The 20,741-nt window shown below is 41.8% G+C and overlaps 1 protein-coding gene across 1 annotated transcript in view; it reads left to right on the forward strand.

Annotated features, from left to right (window-relative positions):
- Positions 1–20,741, forward strand: part of med13a (mediator complex subunit 13a) — an 80,047-nt gene that overhangs the window by 44,137 nt on the left and 15,169 nt on the right. The window contains 13 exon segments of the mRNA XM_063895585.1: positions 854–999; positions 6,192–6,392; positions 6,473–6,667; positions 6,752–6,914; positions 7,927–8,037; positions 9,358–10,107; positions 12,094–12,310; positions 15,604–15,634; positions 15,888–16,009; positions 16,329–16,419; positions 17,668–17,801; positions 17,803–17,877; positions 18,746–18,945. Of these exon segments, the coding sequence (XP_063751655.1) occupies positions 854–999; positions 6,192–6,392; positions 6,473–6,667; positions 6,752–6,914; positions 7,927–8,037; positions 9,358–10,107; positions 12,094–12,310; positions 15,604–15,634; positions 15,888–16,009; positions 16,329–16,419; positions 17,668–17,801; positions 17,803–17,877; positions 18,746–18,945 (2,436 nt within the window).

A 20,741-nucleotide genomic window follows, 5' to 3' on the forward strand; every position in this document is an offset into this window, starting at 1 on the left:
TCCTTGTGCCTTGTGTTTTTATGCTGCTGCAACACAAACATTTCCCAAACTGGGATCAATAAAGTACTTCTTCTCTTAACAATTTGATACAGGCTTAAGCATAGTATACACACATTAATAATAAGGTCAGAGGTTAAAACATATTAGCACACAGCATGTATACATTCCAATAAGTTCAAAATGGCAACAGAAATAAATAGAATAAAAATTCAAATACAATTAAATAGTTTAATTAAAAGAAGAAACTCAGTAAACACAAGACAGAAATAAGTACAAATACTCAAATGCAAAAAAAACAAAAGAAAAAAACGACATATATTTAAATCTAAACAATAAATAAACAATTAAAAGTATGAACGAACAGAAGCAGGTTATAGGCTAAGGTGAATTTTTCAATTCTTAATGTTTTTGGATGGATGTTCAACAATTTGAGGAATTCAGTAATATTTTAAAAGGCCTGCTGCTGAAGACGTTAGGGCTCGCACAGGAACATAAAACAGTATTGGTGATATAAGAAGGTGCCAGAACATTAAGAGCTTAAAGGGAGTGTCTTCTTTTACACCCCGGCTTCATACTCTGACTTTATCTTTCGAGAGTCTTTCACGTTTACACTGAGTGATAGGAGAGATTCCATTGTAAAGAAAAAACAGATAGACTTTTATATCATATTTTCTGTCAGTAGCTTTCACATCCCCTGTACTAGACTGTTTCCTTTTCGCTGCAGCAGTCGCTCCTCATCCTCGCACTGTTTTGGAGTTAATCATTGAGCCTAGCAGCACTTTTCAAAGGTGCATATTAAAGCAGCCTGATCTCAAATGACTCATCTCTCTCCTCTTCTTCCTCCTCCTCACAGTGAACACCTATCCTGCGCCTTCACCTTCTTCTTGCATGGCGAGAGCAACGTTTGCACCAGTGTGGAGATCAACCAGCACCAGCCCGTCTACCACCTGACGGAGGAGCACCTCACCCTGGCTCAGCAGGCATCCAGCCCCTTCCAAGGTGGGTCTCCAGTCCAAAACTAAGCTGTTTGTGAGAGGAAGGTTCAAATGCACTGTTAGAGCTAAAACAATAACATCAAACGTATTACATGGCGACAGCAAACACGGCCTTATCCTGATAAGAGGTCAATATGTGGCAGGTTTGCCTTAGGTTGTCATTATGACATGTCTCTTTCCTAAAAATCTGATAGGAAGCTGGATAAGCAAACACACATACAAACAGTGTTTTGCTCTAATGTATCTCTTAGATTTGACCCTCATGTGGATAGCTACACAGTTTTGGTGAGCCAAATCATTACCCTCAAGTATGCATGTGACAGGGTTTTTTTACGCTGCAGCTAGGGGTGCGTTTGTTTATCCAATCTGATGCTCTACTGTAAATAAGAAGGTTGTTCTTCTATTATACATTTAAATGACATTCCAATCAATATGTATATAATAATAATTGGAGGGCCTCTTGTCTATCAGTGAGGAAAATAATGTGGTGGATGATTATAATGAGACATGATGGCCTGTACACTTGAACAATGAGCCTATAAAGGTACATTAGAAAGTGTAGGCTATATCTAATGTTAGGATTTAGATTAAATGTTTTATTAAATAGGATTGCAAAAAAGTTAATTTTACATGTTCTCTGAGCTTCTAGTTTTTGGGAGAGAGAGTATTACGAGCGACTTCCTTGGCTCCTCATCCAAAACAAAAAGCCTCGATCAGCTGACAGAATCCAGAAGAAGCCATGTGACGTTGGCATGTTCGTCCACACAATGGGACCGCTTTTGTTTTTGATGTTTTTTCTGCTTTGCAATTTCATTTAAAATGAAAGGTCAGCTGAGGAGGATCTTTCACATACTGTAGCTTAGTAGAAATATACAGCTCAGGAATCTCAATCTCTACATGTATGGAAGCCATTCCAGTGTCTTTTGAATTCCAAAACAGAGATATGTTGTCAGTAGTTTATAGAATACAATAAAACAATCCTTTAAGACACAAGACATACCTATAAATAAGAAAACAAAAGAAAATGATAACGCTGAAGTGGTCTCTTCATTTTTTACGGAGCTGTATTTGGAGATAAATGACCTCATGTTTATTTATGTTTTTATAAATGTATTTATTTCGACCAAAACTAGCATTCTAATCAATGAATGCACAACAAATGGTTTTAAAATGGCTCACCAGAAATGATAAATTGGGAAAAATGTTCACAGTACTAGAGCAGCTTTCTGAGTTATACCATTGTATAAGCATATATGCACATATGTCTCAGGATTTTTTCTTCAAGTCATGAAGTTGTCACGGTTCTCTTGAATATTTAAAAATTAAGAGTTGAGGTCCCTGCTGTAAAGAAAACACAGTGAAACAGAATATCTATTGCTAATCAGATATTGGAAGGTCATTTTTTACTGTAGTGGCTGTTCTGCAAGTACTTTAATTTTTAGGAAACCCCCCAAAAAAATAATAATTAACAAACAATACTGCACGCAAAGAATCTAAGAAATAGCTTCTGCTTAAACACGTTAATCTTCAGGAATTAAACTCAAAATAACAACAGGCGCACGGCACCCAGTGTATTTCTCCAAAGAGATAATGTGGAGTACACTACAGCAGATAAGGGAATTGTGCTTAAATATATTTCTTGCAAATGCTTAGTGCAAGTGTAGTGTTTTTATGAAACAAATTAGCAAGCTGTGTGTGCTGCTGCTGCCAACATAATGCACATCTTCTGTCAGGCTGTCCTTCATTACAGATTGGCTCGCAGCCAGTTGAAAAAAAGCAAAGCCCCTGTAGTCCCTTTAAATGATAGTGTAGAGTGGTGCAGCTATAAAACGTGTGCCTCTAATGATATTCCATCATTGGCTCTAAATTCATTACCCCACCTTACGCCAGACGCTTTGTAAATCCCAAAACCATTGTTTGCTTGCCTTTCCAATCAGCCAGAGACATTTTAATGGAATGACTATGATATTCTATTTACTTTTAAAATGAGAAAAACATTTCTGAGTTTTCTGAACAAATAAAATGAGGGTATTACACACATTTGAAACAGATCTGTCATGATTATCTGCATCAACCATTATTCTGCTTTCCTTCTCTCTGAAGCAAGCATCACATTACTGACCCCCTTTTAAATAAAAAACAACATGCCATAAAACCGCAGCTGACATTTATTTCTATTGATTAATTTTCTGGGTTGATTTTTTTCATGTGACAATGTCCATCCCAGTTTCTCAAAAGTTAATTGTGATCTTTTTAAATATATTTTTTGCCAAGTCGAAACTCAAAGATATCCATTTTCTATTCCATTTAAAATTATATATAACAGGGAAAATCCATCATTGTGAGTGTGGAAATCTTAATAGGTAATAAAATAAAGCTGTATATAAACTTTCTGACAATCAATTAATTGAATAATCCACTAATTTAGGCAGCTCTACACACATTTACACGCCAACATGCTTCCAAATCGAAATGTGCTCCCCTTTGAAGCTGGAAAATAAACACTACTTGAGACTTTAGATTGGAGTTTACGATTCCTTAATTCAGCCTTTCAACCAAAAATGACCCATGAGGAAAAGCTCTTTTTCTTCTCCCTGCAGTTGAAGTGATTCAGCCCTCCCCTCTCTGTAAGCCTCTTCCAGAGTAATAATTGTGATCTCTTCCTCCACTCAGTAATTCCTGCACAACCCCTCCGTCTCACCTTTTCAATTCCTTCTATCCAAAAAAAGGCGCTTGCGGGTTAAAGAATAACCCCAAAATATATATTTTAAAATATGAATTCTCATTTTAAAAGGAAACACACCATAAGATAAATTCACCCTATGTTGAGAGTCACTGATTTTTACGAAGCAGACTCTCTCAGCACAGTCTGTGTGTGTTGTCTCTGAGTCTGGCCTGTGTCTATGCTCAGGTGTCTGTTTTCACCGCCGCAGTGAATCTCCTCCTGGCTAACCAAGCATAGCGTCTAGGGAAGGCTGATCCCACCCCCACCCCCCCTTCTTCATCCATCCATCCATCTCCTCCTCCCCCTCATCTCTGCCAAGCTTGGTTTACTGCGCGGCAGAGCGCTCTGGCAGGCAGACCTCTCCAGGATGTGACCTCATAAAAGGGCGCAGAGTGAATGTAATGAACTCTCAGCCCATTACCCTGATCTGAGCACATTTGACATGTCTTCAGGGAGCAGGAGATAGGCCCGCAGTCAGAGAGAGAGGGAGGCAGAAGGGATAGAGAGGAGGGCGTGGAGGGGTGGTGATGGGGAAACGGTAAACCATTTCCATAATTGTGCTGAATTTGATCTCTCTTCCACAACCGGCCTCAGGTCTCAGCGGTGTGTGTGCAGTAAGGAACGCAGCAATGAAAGGGAATAGGGGTTGAATTTAATTAAGGTTAATATGATGGACCATAACTGGATGTTGTTGTGTACCGCTACACAACCTTTTGTTCTTCCCTCTGCGGGGCAGCTTTAGCTGACATAGTGTGTTCTGTAGGTGAAGACAGTGTGATAAGACAACGTGTTTTAAAGCTTTCTTATTCTCATCTTTAAATGTTCCTGGGTTGTCTCTGTGGTACTAAGTAATGTTTCACAGTGCTCTTTCTCCTACGTTATTTCACTCTCCTAAAATACCAAAAAGTGTTTGATTTTTCTATCAAATTAGGTTTTATACAAAAGCAAACAGTCTATGAGCTTACATTAGGAGAGCAGCTGGTTTGTCAGTTTACAGTAAAGAAGTCATTCAATATTATTTATAATCATAATTTCATTTCATGCTGCACATACAGTGAGTCATTATATCACAACAGCAGGATACAGTTAGGAGTAGTTGGAGTTTTTGCAGCAGCTTCATCTAACAGCTCCTTCTGTTTTCATTACCCCCTTGCAAAAATTAAAATTCTTGGAAAGAAATGCCTCAGATGATTTATCATAGAGCTCTCACATGGTAAACACAAAACATTGAGGCTGGATTGTTAGCTTCCGATGCTTGTGTTGGACACTGATGGAGGGCTGATTTACTACATTTAAATACAGCCCCGGAAACAATTAAGAGACCACTTCAGCATTATAACTTTGTCATGTTTTATTATTTATAGGTTTGTCTTTGAGTTAAATGATTTTTGTACTGACTATTTTCTCTATGTTGAAATTCAACTGACACTGGAATGGCTGCGATATATGTATATGTATTTAAGAACAATTTGGAGTGGAATTTTTTCCGGAGCTGTTCATTGAAGGTAGCAGTTTAAATGCTGGCCTTAAATAACATCTACATGTGGTTTGTTTTCAATCTTAAGAAATATATATCTTGCCTTTTTCTCCCGCCTTTTCCCATCATGGAAGCTGTTCCTCGGTCCAGCTGCAGGATCAATAGGGACAGAGGCCATCCAGTGTAGTAGTGACACATTGGAAAAGCAGCTCAGAGAGGGACGTTAATTAATGCTCTCTCACAAACCCAGCCACACAGCCAGTCTGCTCGTAGATCCATTTATACACCTTTTACTCATTCAAATGTATGATGCAGAGAAAGAGAGTGTATGCATAACAAGCAGAGACGCTGTGTGTGTGTCTATATATGATCTCTCACGTTGAGATGATATGGTTTCTGTGCTCATATGTATGCATTATGCATGCAGTTTATGCTTGTATCTGCATTCTGTGATGGATGTAGCTCTGTTCTATAAGCAGACTGATGAGCTCGCTGTGTGGCTCTCATATGTCTGTGCAGTCAAGTGAGTTGGCCCTTTTTTATAAGCTTCTGTTTATGGGCTCCGAGAGGCCACCGCTTGCCAATAATTGGCGTCTGGATTGCTCTGTAAGTATTTGGCGAGTCAGCCGGGACTGGCTGGGTCCAGCGTTGCTCTGGAAAGGTCAGCGCTGCTGAATCTGCCCGAGATGGCAGAGTGACAGGGAGATGAAAGCATACAGGAGAAAAAGAAGAAAGGAAGGATGATCAAGAAAAGAATAAGATTGTTGCAAGTGTAAAAATGGGATGAGAAAATGTATAATTTAGAAAGGCAATGACGGGTGATATGATTCCAAGATCATAATGTTTGGAAAGGGCAAGAAGAAGGATTAATGAAAGGAAGGAATTGGGACAAGATAAAAGGAGGAAAAGGATAGTGATGATTCTGTTTGGAAGATGTCCTCACGCTGACTAACATTGTCCTTCTTCTCCTTCCCACCCCTTTATTTCTGACTAGTTATCCTGAGTCCTTTTGGCCTGAACGGGACACTGACAGGCCAGTCGTTCAAGATGTCAGACCCGCCCACCCAGAAGCTGATCGAGGAGTGGAACCAGTTCTATCCCATCAGCCCTAGCGCCAAGGGTGGGATATCAGAGGACAAGGTGGAGGACATGGACTGGGAAGATGACTCTCTGGCCTCTGTTGAGGTCCTCGTAGGTCAGTTGGAATATTGTGAGAAGATGTGATTTGAGTCTCGGCCGCTTTGGTTGCTGAACTCCCTGCGTTTGTGTGTGCAGGTGGTGTGCGGATGGTTTACCCAGCATGCTTAGTGCTGGTTCCCCAGGCAGACATACCTGTTGTGGCCCCTGTGGGGTCCTCCCACTGCACTGCCGTCTACCCGGGTGGCCACCAAGTGCCTGCTTCCCAGCGAGAGCCCGCCATGTCTTTGGTGACCCTCACCCCTCCCACATCGCCTGAGGAGGCACAGACAGGTAGTGTACATTTTCCTCAGTTAGGTGTTACAATGGGGATTGCTTTTCGTTACATCTCTTTAACCTTGCTCTTTCCCTCCCCAGTGGACTCTCACTCGGCCCAGAAGTGGGTTAAGATGCCTTCAACATCTGATGCGTTCAGCGTGGACAAAACAAGTCACCACGGAGGAAAGATTCCACGCAGGTTATCCACTCAGGTGGTGGAGCACGTCTGGCAAGAGTGCAATATCAACCGAGCCCGGAACAAGTACGTCTCATTTTGTCCCATTGATCAGCAATGCTATAAAGAGTAACCCAAAAACTCATAGACTGATTCAACAGAAAACAGTTCTCTTTGTACCTCATGTTTGTGTGGTTGATTTACGAACCGTAAACACCTTTAACTATTGTTAACAATCAATAACAATCCATATTTGTGCAGAGCTGAGGGCATTGTCAAATGGTCCAATAATATTTGCCAAAAAGTGTAATATTTAACAGCTCATTTAGCAACAAGGTGTGATTTAAATGTAGCAAGCTGAGCAAAGAAGAGTGAGGTCATGCAGATTGTTTAAGGATGCTTGGAAAGTCTAAAATCGAATTTTCAGTTTATAAAAATACAATTGAAGCCATGCCTAGTTAATTTTTAAAAATGCACTACAAATAAGAGTATTTTAGCCCTGGTGTGAAGCAGGTCATTACTTGAATATTCCCTCAATTTGTTTTTTATTTTTTTAAATCTGCACAATTTATTTCACTGACCCATGTTCATGACAAAAACATTGATATGCATTTCCATTACCTTCTGACTGCACATCTGTCATTTACACTCTATATAACGGCACAGTTATTCTATTATTATTCTCATACACAAACCATACAAAAATAACAGAAAAACAATAATTACTTGTGATTAAAGTAAGGGTTAGTTTGCAGTTTAGTCACATGGCCTGCTGTGTTATTCACCATCAGTGAATCTGACACATTGAGAGCAGCCCGGGATCTGTTGCCCCTTGACCAAGCACATAATGTCGGCCAGAGTTAGCTGTTGGGCTTGTCAGACAAAATATTTTCTCTCCAAGCAGAGCGATGAAATCACTCCCCAACCACCAAGCTCCCACCATTCCACATTGTATACCAACAGGCTGTGCACTTTTTCAGGATTTCAGGTCTCAATTTAGAGATTTGTGTTGGATCTATTTACAATAAAATCACTCCACGAGAAAGAATTTCCAACATAAGAATTGTGTTTAAGACGGGTTTTTTTTCTTCCTCCCAAGGCGGAAGTTCTCAGCCGCAACCAACGGTACCTGTGACGAAGAGCTGAGTGAGAAAGCGGCAGCCTGGGATTTTGTGGAGCATTCACAGAGGTCCTACTGCAGCTGTTCCAGGTTAGTCCTCAGTCTTCAGCTTAACATCTCTTGCCATAGTTGAAAGCAGCTGCGTTACCCACATGTGTACATGTAAACACAAGCTCGTGCCATCCTCTGCAGACTGCAGGCCCCATCAGTGGACAATGGCTAATGAGCAAGTACTATCTAAGCTGACCTGTGTGTGTTTTGATTGGTTGATGCCTTGCTTGCTAGCGTGGGCAAGCTTCCATCGGGGAATCCGTTGCACTCAGATTTTCTCCCACCTAGAGAGAGGAGAGCCGGCTTGGGCAGCAGACAAGAGCAGAGAGGATTGGCCCAGTCAGCTGGGGCATGTTAATTTGTTGGAAGCCACCCAGCTCTTTGGCGACACAGATATGGGAAGCTCTCTGCGCTGCCAGGTTTAATGGCCATTAGCCTTGATCTGTAGATGGAAGCCTACCATGAGTCTGCTTATCTCCACATCTTAATTGTCAGCACACACCAGTGCACTGGCCCTCAGCTAGACCCAGCTTCTCGTTTAACACTCAGATGTTTGACAGTGGTAGTGGTATTAGAAGGTTGCTGTTGCAGGTCAGTGGGTCTTGCAGCAGGTTGTCCACATTCATGGGCCTACATCGTCAGATACAAGCCCTATTTACTCTCATCACCCTAAGGCAGTAACCAATGTTCTTCGGTTTAGTAGGACTATATCATAATCTGAAGGTAGTCGGTCTGTTTGAAGTGTGAGAACACTGAGGCGATTTATGGTAACGCTAAAGTAAAGCACAGTTCTTCTCCTTCTTCTCCTCTATGTGAGTGACTCGCACTGCTATAGCAGAATGTCCTACCTCCATTTCTTGATCCAATTTGTTTCTGGATCAAGAAATGAATCATAATCTTGGAGACATTTGATAACGTCTATTGAAGTATTTTTTCCTAAGTTAAAATCTTCAGCTGAATTTTTGTTTTGCAGAGCTACTGCCTGTTTAAACCACATCCATCAGAAGTCCATAGGGACTTGGCTTGGGAACCGGAAGGTCACCGTTTCTTTTTGTTTTGTTATGTTTGTAAAGGTTTCATGTCATGTGCTTGATATTAAAGAACACTATATCCGTGATTAAATATTACTGACATGAAACTTTATTGTGGTATACAGTGTTTAATTATTTTATTGATTTGAGATAAATTGCTGGGTCTTCCCCATTGCAGAATGGAGGGAATTGAGTTAATTGTTTTCTAGAAGAAGCAGATGGGAGGGTTTACAGATTTTGCATATCATGAATATGAGAAAAATCTCACTGTGCATCTTTATGGCTTGATGAATCAATGCTGTCTCCCTGTTTGTCTTCCACCTTGCAGATACAAATCAGTGAAGCAGCGAACAGGCAGTACCCCGGGCCAAACACCTACAGCAGGCCAGCCCTCCCAAACTCCCACCAAGCACAAAGCTGGGGGGGAGAAGCCAGAGAAAAGTGACAAGCAGCAGAAAAGACCCCAGACGCCCTTCCATCATCGCAGCATGACCAGCGACGACGCCTCCATGGAGGCCGAGGCCACCGCCGGTCAGAGGATAGCCATGAGGGGCCAGGACGGAGGGAGGTTCACTAGTATGCGCTCTACGGATGTGTCTGGCATCCAAAAAAACACCCAGCTCCACGGTGGGGGGGTCAACATAGGGCAGTCAGAACAGTCCAATTCCCCGCAACCTCCACCTCTTAGCCCCCACCCCTGCGAGCGTGGCGAGGAATCAGGGGAGTGCATGAAGAACCCTTCAACCCCCAACAGCCAACACTTTTACCAGCCTCCGTCGGAACCCTGCCTCGGTGGGGGGAAGGGCGGCGGCGAGGAACCCGGAGGGCCCGAGGGTCTACATCAGCACTTCCACACCCATCACCCCCACCACGGGGCCTCAAACTACTCCGATACCACTGAGCCCGCAATGTACGTGGGCGCAGGGGTCAACCCGGAGGAAGACAGCTCACACGCACCATGGAGGCTATTCAATCTGCCCCGCAGGAAAGAAGCCGAGCTGCCCACGCCACTACTGCCCTTGGACAGGCTGAGGGACGAGGCTACGGCATCACAGGACAACCTGGTGTCGGTCACAGAGTGAGTGACACCTGCCAGTTGTTAAATTACAATTCATCACCCTCTGTTACACACACACACAGGGTTTGAGCCAGTCACAGCATGAATGAGAAGTTAGGAGTGTTCATGTTTGCATCAACCTCCTGAGGACTTATTATAGATTTAATAAATACAGTTTACACAGTACAAAAATACATTTTTTCTCTAGTCCTCTCAACTTGTCATTCATGATGTGCACCAGTTTTACACAGCAGGCCTGTTATGAGAGTCAATCCACCGCAGCCAACCAACCAAACCCACCTAGCCTGCAAACGTTATGTTTTATAATAGCATAATTGTCAGGATTGAGTGTTGAGTCACTAACAAAGAAATAAAAAGTTGAATGCGGTTCTAAGTTATATGTAAGACTAATCAGAAACAATATGTCATGCTAATATCATCACCATTGGCTCGTTAAAGTCAGTAATTATAAAGGTTGAGGACGAGCATTCATAGGCAGCCAACCCCTGCATTTCTAACCTCTTCCACTGTTGCACAATGCTGCTTTAGAGCAGTTTAAATAATCCAGAAAAACATTTTTGAAAGAGAAATGATGCAGAACCCACCTCAGCCACCCTCCCTCCTCCTTCAGCTTCAGAATGTGCAGTATAGCGCTTAGCAGCGTACAGCATGTTAATCTCCCGCTATTTGCCCTTTGACATCATACATCACCAATGTGCAGGGCCAGCACTACTCATCGATTCCTACACACACACACACACACACACTGGAGCTCGGAGAGAGGAAGAGTTATGGTTGGCTTGGATAAAGATATTCCTCATCTTTTGTAATACAGTTGAAAATGTAAGATATACTACCCGCTGGCTCTCGTTTTGGCAGTCTGGAGAGAGACTTGCACCAATAAGAAGCCTCTAGCCAATCCAAGGCTCACAATGGACAGAGTGAGGGGGGCTTGTGCAGCGGGAAGACAGGCAGAGTGACCAGCAGGCCGTAGGGTGAACATTGTGGGAATTATTGCCGGGGTTATGCAATCCCAAGTGGCCAGCGCTCAGAATGGCTATTCTAGTGAGCCGTAATCCCCCCGGCCACAACTCTGAATGGCGGCTAATCTCTGGCCCAGGCCACTGCACACCATCACCTCACATCAGAGCCGGACAGTCATGACGAGAGGACGGAGGTGCAGAGAAATACAGTGAAGGGGAGGGATAACACTAAGGTCAGCCCCTCCTCTCCGGCCCAGCAGCCAGTCGTTTTGTCCCTCCTGTTCTATGCAAGGAAGAAGTAGGCCACCATCAGAGCCACATTTCAATAGTCACAGTAACAAATGATAAATGTGTCTGTCAGTAAGTGTGTGAACTGTGAGTGTCACCACGTCTCCATAAATCTGCTCGAAATGTAATTGTCTGACAACAAACATGATGCATTCAGTTTTTTTGCCTGACAGCTGTCAGAGCTGTTTGCAATCGCTGCCATTTCTGTTTCTGCAGATCAACACGGTGGCAGATACCACACATGATATCCGGCAGCATGAGGCCGAAGGAGCAGTTGAGGAAATGTTCCTGCTGTCCAAATTCAAAATATAGATTCATTTTGAAGTAGTTTGTTTGACCTATATTCTGTCCTTCATAACAAGATTTGTTTTTACATCATATCACAGAAGAATAAGTGGGGGAATTATTTAAAATGTTGAACGTAGGCCTTACACTTTTTTTTTTATATATACAAAACTATTAATGAATCAAGTCAATAAATAAGACAATAGTCCTGACCATAGATACATTTTAAAATTTGACAGGCAGCAATGGAGACATGAGACTGTTCGGCCCACCATGACTGATCTGCTGACACGACAGTTTCAAATGGGGCTTTATTAATCCAGAATCCCTTAATAAAATAGTCTACACATATAATATAGCTCTAAAGTTTACATTAGGTGCTATCTGATGCCTGTGAGTTGTTAAACTCTCCGATAGTCATCCTCACACTCTGCGTTTTCCATCTTCCCAGGGTGATGTCTACGACCAAATGGCCACTGAAGGTGTCTGAAGAACGCCTTCAGCTGTACCGAGCAAGGAGGAACCAGTACCTATCGGCTGCCATCACAGACGGAGACCACGAGCCGGAGGTTGACCCCTACGCCTTCGAGGAAGGAGATGTCAAGTTCACGTTCTCCAACAAGAAGGATAAGGCAGGCGGAGAGCGTGAGCCTGGAAAGAAACATAAGGTACGTCAAACCAAGAGGAGCAGAGGTTCTGAGCCGGCAGTATTTAATGGATGAATTATACCTGGCTGTTAAAAGGGCATCAGATAGGGGCCAGGTAAAATGTAAGGCCATGTTACAACTACTATAATTTCAAAGCTGTGAAGCTTTCCTTAAAGGCAGCGTGGAGCCACTTCATTCATACCTGCATCCCTTTCCTGGGGTAAAAACACGAACCAGAGGGCTGATTTTTAACATCAGGGAGTATTCGAGGTAGAAAATAGGCCATCAGCATCCTCTGTGATACTGCACTAAATTGTTAAAAATAACAATACAACAGCTTTCTGCATACATCCGCTTTCCCTGCCCAAGTCTCTCCAAACAGGAAGCTATCCCTACATCTCTATTGTTAGTCGAGCCCAGAGGAACACCACATAGTTAGCCCGTCCAATTTCCTTTAAGTTGTTATGCTTTTCCTATTTGATCTGCCTGCTTCCTACTGTATTCCTCTGCTCCGCCTCTTGGGTTGTTGGCTCGGGCTCAAGACAGGGGCGACCTGTTAGCTGTGATTGCCCCCCAGCATTGAAAGGGAGATTCAAGGTGTGTGTGTGTGTTCATTCTTTGGCTGCAACAAGCCTCACCAAGCCTGGAGTCTAACCACGGCAACAAACCTGGCTCACTGAACCATTAAGCTTAAAAAGCGCACTCAAATATTTAGCTTCTTTTCTGTGCAGGAATGTCAGGGTGAAGGCAGCTCTCAGTGGAGCGGGGAGTCCCTGAAGAGCAGCCTGTGCAGCGGAGCCCTTCCACTGTCAGCTTTTATGTGGTGTGTGTGTATCTGCCAAGTGTGTGTGCGTGTTCCTCTCCAATTTATTTTACTTGAGATATTTTGTTAGGGCCCTTTACCTTTTTCATTCTTTGTTGCTGAAAGCAGGGGAGGAACATAAACCTGCTGCATTAAGGGAACTTCCTCTAAATAATTTAGCATGTCAAGGTTAGAGTTTGAGATTCCAGGAGAGGTTTAAATCCCGATAGGATATATTACTGATTATTAAGATAACCATAATATATTTGCTGATATCACAAATTCGGCCACATTATGATTTACAGTCTTATCATGCTCCTGGATCGATGTGAGATAATATATCAAATGGCCATTCAACACAAAAATGTTCATTTATATCAACTCATTAAAAGCAGCTAAATATGATTTAAATATACATTTTACCAGCAGTCCTTTCCAGACATTTAAATGAAAAAATAATCTTTATTTTTTAATAAATGAATGAAACTAAATCTCCTGTTGTTCACTGAAAAATGCCAAATGGACTGTAATGGTGACACCGGCGAGCCTGGGTAATTAAATTAAATTATATTGACATTAAATCAATACATAGGTGTAACTTTGCCCCTGGATTTTGCACCATTCTTATCCAGTTCAGTTCTTTTTTTTTTGTGGATGACTTTGAGCTGTACAAGCTGTATCCAGTTTCTCAGCAGAACATTACACCACTTACTTATTGTTCACTTGTGTTTTGTGTAAACCATAATTGAGCATCTCTATGGGTCAGACTTCAAATTCCTTAAACTGGAGAGTCTTGACTCTGCTGCAGGCCATGTGACACACCTGCTGAAATGGCCCATGATGTGATCATCATACCAGTACACAGAGGTGGATGTCAGATCCCGCTGAATGTTGTAGTGTCAGATACATGCAGTTAAATGATAGGTGAGATGGAGGAAAAGGCTGATGGAAGGCTTGCATGCACGCAGCCTTGGAGGAGGGAAAAGGCTTTTGCAATATGTAAAGAGTCCACATTTATACCCTTTCCCATCCAAGGCCAGATCATCGATAAAAAAGGGTTAATGCATCTTTAGAACCTATAGATTGTGGCCTTGGTGCGGATGTTGTGCGCTGCTGTGGATTGGTCCTTTAAGGGAGACAGATTAAAGCCTGCGTTACTCAGAGAAAAGCCCTGGAGCGTAATGAAATCGATGGCTAGGACATACCATTCCTGTTCCCCAGCAAGAACTGCTCAGTGCACATTGTACAGGCAACCGGTCATAAGAACACACACACACACACACACACACACACACACACACACACACACACACACACACACACACACACACACAAAAGTCCGGCCCCCAGATATCGATGTCTGGATGGGAGCCTAAGAGGCCATTCCTTGGATCATGATTTCTCTCCGATCCACACTGGAAATCTCATTTGCCACAGCAGAGGCCAACAGTCTATTTTCTCTTTGCCTCTGTTTCTGTCCAATTTTCTCTTTGGCTCTTGTTTCTTTTCTTCAATTATGCTTTGTGTTCGATTGGATAAAGGAGCTCCCCTTTGTTTAGTATTTTTTAGATAAAAGGAATGTACAAACTATCAGCCAAACCATTTTGATGAATAATGAAGAAGAAAGAAAATCTATTCTTTCTCACTCAGATATACGTGTATATATATATAAGTTTCATTAAGAAATGTAGCTTTGGGATCATGTGATTTTATAAATACACTTTTATAATGACATTAAAAATAAGTGAAACAAATGTTCCTCAATCCTAATTGTATGTGTTGTTTTAAACAATTTATAGTTTTCAAAGTTCAAGCTTTCGAAATATAATACCGGGCAAACTAAAAACAGGTGATATCATCTTGTGCATTCTTACAGAAAATACATTAGATATTCAATATACATTTTGTGTAATATTCCAGATGTATTTCTTTAATTTAGTTTGGCATACATAATCTAAAGTAAACACGCAATCCCTGTCATCTGTTTATGTCCTAAAAGTTAGACTTCTGAAAATATTTTCTAAGTGATGTTATTTGCAAAGTATTGAAAAGACATTTCCCAAAGGTCTATCTGCACATGTTGCTCATAAAATCAACCCCTCTTGATAAAGAGTGTATTTAATTCTCATAACCTCATGTTGCTCCTCATAGCTTAGGAAGCCCCTGAAGTTGAATGTGGCTGCATGATGACACATTGTTTTTTGTTGTTGTGTTTTGTGATTTATTCCAGCTCAGCTCCAGTCAGATGTATTTGTTTAGTTTTAATCACAGTTATGGGCTCAAAGGATTTCACACAGCCACAGGGTAATGAAGCAGACTCAGCCACGGGCCCTCATTAAGTACAAGAAAAAGCTGGCGTCGGTGTCATATTAATATAAACAATGCCTGGACTGTGCACTCTGAGCATTGTTTAATCAAATTATTCAAGTAAGATGGATCTGTCTGGTTGCATGACTACGTTTGTGTTGTTCTTCCATCTAAACTTCTCATCTTTATTTATTTTTCCTCACAGGGTGAAGATGGAGGATCTGGTTCGTCAGATGGTAAGGAGCCACTTTATTTACCAACAACTTCCCTTTGCATATTCTTAAAAAATACAGTTCAGGATTTTGTCAACAGAGACTGCACTCAACCACTAAATAAGGAACATTTCCTTATTTTTATTAAATCAGATTAAATCAGTCAGTCAGCATAAACGATCATAGCTAGTTTTCTGCCTTTCATTTACTTTTCAAGTCCCCTAATGTCTACTTTCTGACATTAATATTTTAACAGTGAGTCTGTTTGTTTATGCAGAAGCTCAGCGAGCGGCGGCTCACAACCGCATGGCTTCCACCAGCCTAATCCACGAGACCGACCTGGCAGTGTCCATCAACGACCTGGAACATCTCTTCAATTCGGACGAGGATGAACTGGCGGTTAGTAGGAACTCACGCAGTAATGAAGATCTCATTCCACAGTGTGGTTTTGCACCGCATTTGTGTATGTGTGTGAGTGTCTGGTGTTGCCTCTTTCATGCATGTACCACAGCACTCTCTGCCCATCGTCAGCTGACAGTTCTCACTACTCTCTTAACGGCTACTCTCTTCATGTGTGATAGTGACTTACAGTAGCCCCAGGTTACCGCAGTAATACAGTGATGAAATCAGAGTTGTGGTATTAACTGACACTTACCAAAAGTAACTGAGTTACCAAAATGATCAAGTGCTAAAATACCTCTTTTGTCTTTGTCCTCAGCCTGGCTCCAGGCGAACGGTGAACGGAACAGATGATAAATTTGGCGGCAAGGAACCTAAGTCATCCACTTTGGACCCCGTGTCCTGCATTAGTATGTATCTCTTCATCTGACTCTACCTTCTCTCTTTTTCTTTTCCGTGAACACTAATGTGCCGATGACATTTACCCCAAATGTTAATCTAGACTCAGATTTGTCATGCCCCTGAGCCCCTGGAAAATTAGGAATGCTTCACTGAGATTTTGCCTGAAGCCACTTCAGTTTATAACGCAGTATTCCCCCGTGTCATCATTTCAATGTAGTGAAACGGCATCATATCCTTAATCCACTAAATAAAATTAAAGCTTTTACCTCTGAAGCCTCGTTGCTGCTCACCAAGGGCTTTGCCACCTAGTGGCGGGGAATATGGCAGTGATAACTTGACACGGTGCTTCAGTGTTTGTGTTCACCTGCTCTCCTGTGTTACTGTACTGTAGGCTTTCTCTGATAACACCTTGGTTTTGCCTTACATTTCTGTGTTTTTTAAAATGTTTTAGCTCAGGGACACTAATATAGATCTAAAAGAGAATTTAAGGACACTATGTTTTACTGTGATTCAAATTAGCCTCACTTCTGCCAGTAAGATACTTCAGATACTGTACAGTTATAGTCCCTTTACTATACGTTGTGTTTATTAGCCCCCCCGGAACCATCTCACAATGACGTAAATGATTTAAGGCCTTGGATATTCCCCACATAGTCTCTGGCCACCTATACATAGAGATGTTAATAAATCATTACGTGTCCTTCTAGTGTAGAACAGATCTATCTTATGAAAGTGAAAACAGTGTAAAAAGAAGGCGCTCCTGCTTCTACCCACCTTTCAGCTTTGCATAAACAGCTCTGCTGGATCCTGTGGATATGCCCGCTACTATATTTTTAAAATGCAAAGGTAACGGTGACAAACTATGTAAAAATGTCGTAGGCAGGCTGTCTGTCAGACCTAAAGCATGTCTAATAAGTATTCATCTGTATTTGTATATACATTGTAGCTGCCTATAACAACAGCTGCTTGTCATGTTTGGTTGCAGAACAAGAAAACCTCCATCAGCAATCATCTTGACAGAAGCCGTAGTAGCAAACAGCAGAGTCCTAACAGCTTAAGATTACACATCATCTACATGAGTCACATAATTATCTTAAGAAACGGTTTGTGGTTGCTGTTTGTAGGGCAATTAAGATATTACTAACAGAGTATAATTGATGTTATTTTGCTATTGTTAGCAGTGTAAGCTGTTTAATTCAGGCAACAGTGTCGGGATCAACATGTTTTGATGTTCCCTTGTTTTTCTCTCCTTCCAGGTTCAGCAGACATGCACCAGATGTTTCCTACGCCCCCCTCCCTCGAGCAGCACATTATGGGCTACTCACCCATGAACATGTGCAGCAAGGAGTACGGCAGCATGGAGGCCAACTCGGGCATGACCTCGCTGGACAGGCTCGTCTCTGGGAGGACACTTCAAGATCGAGGTGGAGGAGAGCTACTGCAGTCCCAAGCCATCTGAGATCAAGGTGGGTCTTAGGCCCGGGCGATATATCCAATAATGTCAGTGTGAATTGGAATATTGCAGACATTGAGCAGTAAAATGTTAAAGTACTTTTGTTAATGTCTGACATGGGAATTACTTTGATGTTTAGCTACTTCTTCCCTTGACATATAAGGCATGTGATTTGTTTCTGAAAGGAAGCAGGAAAAATGAAAGCTAGCGCTAGTTTAACATGGTAAGTTAGGAAAAGTTAATTGATATTGTCAGCTTCCACTTTTAAAAAGTTCTTAAAACTAGTTTGGCATTGTTTTGCGGTACTTGTATAGGCATTAGGGTTTAAGAGTGTAAGAACTGACGTCAAAATATAAGTTATATGTGGCCTTTGAGAATTATAGCTCTCTGAAATGTCATTATATGAGCGGTGTTCCCTCTAAATTAATTTAATTAACAAGAATGGTCAGGGGGTGTGGTGCGCTCATAAGCATCAAAGGGTTGAATCAAACACTTATGATATTTTACTTCTAGCTATATAGATCGTAACTTAAGATAATTATTTATAAGCCATATCTGCCAGTCCCAGGGAGTCTCTGTAAATCTGTCAGGTGTGATGGCAGCGTCAATTACAGCTGACTGAACACATAGGTCAAATTTACTGCCTGAACCAGTAGCTGTCATAAGTCAAAGTGAATGATTATTGATGGATGAATTTGTTTTACCTTTTTGAGGCAGCTGGGTGACCTCACGATCAGATGTTGCTTTTTTGTATTAGGAATACCGAGTTCAGAATCATCCCGCATGCAAGAAACATCACAGAAATCGTATTACCATACAGGGATCTGTGAAACCATCATATTTTTCTGACTTACTATGTGTTGTTTTCTTCAATCCTGCAGGACTATTCATTCGTGTACAAGCCAGAGCTGTGCCAGTCATTCGTAGGCTGCTCCATGTTCGCTCCTCTGAAGACTTTACCCAGCCAGTGCCTCCCACCTATCAAAATCCCAGAGGACTGCATCTACAGACTGAGCTGGAACATGGGCAGGGAGATGCTCAACCCCATCATGCCTGTCATGACCTTCCTCAATAAGGACAGGTGAGAGCTGCTGTAGTGCTTTTCAAAGAGTGTGTGTTTGTCATCCTTAGAGAAGTCCTCAGGTGTTTCGGTTGTCACACAGCTGAGATATTTAATATTAGAGTAACTGTGGGTAGGCAGAAACACGTTACTAGTGAAATGATCCACTTTTAATTAAAATGACTAAGAACAAATATACCTGTTGTGTAAAATGTTGATGAGTTGCGTCAGTGTTGTCATAAATAGGAAATCCATATTCAATGTTACACCACATTTTTATGTTTACATTTCTTAGATCTTGTTTTTTTTTTCAAATATTTCAATTAAATGAAGGATTTAAATGACTGGACATCTGTATCAGTTATTAGAGTTAAAACCATTAGTGGCTGCCACTCCGGGACGTCCTGTATCAAACATAATCATCAGAGGAATACTGATTTCTAACATGAAACTGCTTCATGTTGTGTTTTTATGGGTTTTAATCACCAGGTTAGTTTGTTTAAGAGAGGAGGAGACCTAATAATGAATAATTCTGAACAATCAACCCTGCCAGAATTGGTCTACTGTTATTGTTTTGATGGAGACCCCTAGTGGGAATAACATTGTGCCGGGTCTTGCTGACAGTCTTCTACAATCCTTTCTTCTGTATTATTCCATGAAGCTTATTCTGTATCATGTCATCGTGATCATCTGGACAGAAGGTAACTGAGGCTTTCTAATTGAGATGTGCAGAAGAAATGGCGAGGCTGTGCCGGCTGGTTTTGTGTGCACAGAAGCATACAATCACACTCTGCTCCCTTTTCTGTCCACACACACCCTCTACTCTCTCCCCGGACACCCCCTTAGCCGGCTGCTCAATTTCCCATGCATGACTGCCTCAGGCAAAGCAGGGGAATGAGTGTAAAATGCCAACTTGGTTGAAGATGAGGATTATCACTGGAGTGGTGAGATGGGCCCCTCCAGCAGCTCCATGCCACCTCACTGCTTACACTCTATATGATATGTTGCTCCTGACTGCACACAGCTACACTCTGATCATTTACACACACAGGAACGTCTTATCAGCATGCTAATAAGAAAAATCTACAAACAAACCTTGTTTTTTTCTATTGATTTGCCTTTTTTTTACTTCCTGTAATCAGGGCAGTATAGTGGAGCTTTATTACATCAGTGAGGATTAAAGTGCATTTTAGCTGTGTTTCATTGACCGGAGAACATAACATCTTCCAGGCTTAATGCTTCTCTGGTTGAAGTTATGCATGTGATCTGAAGCTCCGTTGTGTTCTGTCAGGAGATGCAGTTGCTGAAGATATGATGAGATAAGATAAACCGTTATTGATCCCTGTAGGGAAATTCAGATGTCAAAGCGGCAACAGAATAAGAGTGAAACACAGGACCGATAAGGGTTCACGCAAGGATTAGAGGAATACAAATAAGAGTATACATGTAAGATACAGTTCAATAAGAATAGCAGCAACAACAAAAGGTTAAAGATGTAATAGTATCATTTGCAAATATATACAGATATAAGTGAAGATAATTAAAGGGGCCCTATTCTGCTCATTTGCCTCTGATGCAACATGTCTCCATGCTTTAATGTTCTGAAAGCTCTTTATTTTTCTCATACTGCCTGTGCTGCAGCACCTCTTTTCACCCTCTGTCTAAAACCAGAGCCCAGTTAGCTCTGATTGGTTATCTGGCCCGCTCTGTTGTGATCGGTCAACCACTTAGCGATTTCACCCGTTAGCCTATCATGTTCAATGTCTTGGAGCGTTAGCCGATAGAAGTGTGGATGTTACATAGTGGTGTCACTATAT

This window comes from Eleginops maclovinus, chromosome 11, assembly GCF_036324505.1.
Source record: "Eleginops maclovinus isolate JMC-PN-2008 ecotype Puerto Natales chromosome 11, JC_Emac_rtc_rv5, whole genome shotgun sequence".
NCBI lineage: Eukaryota > Metazoa > Chordata > Actinopteri > Perciformes > Eleginopidae > Eleginops > Eleginops maclovinus.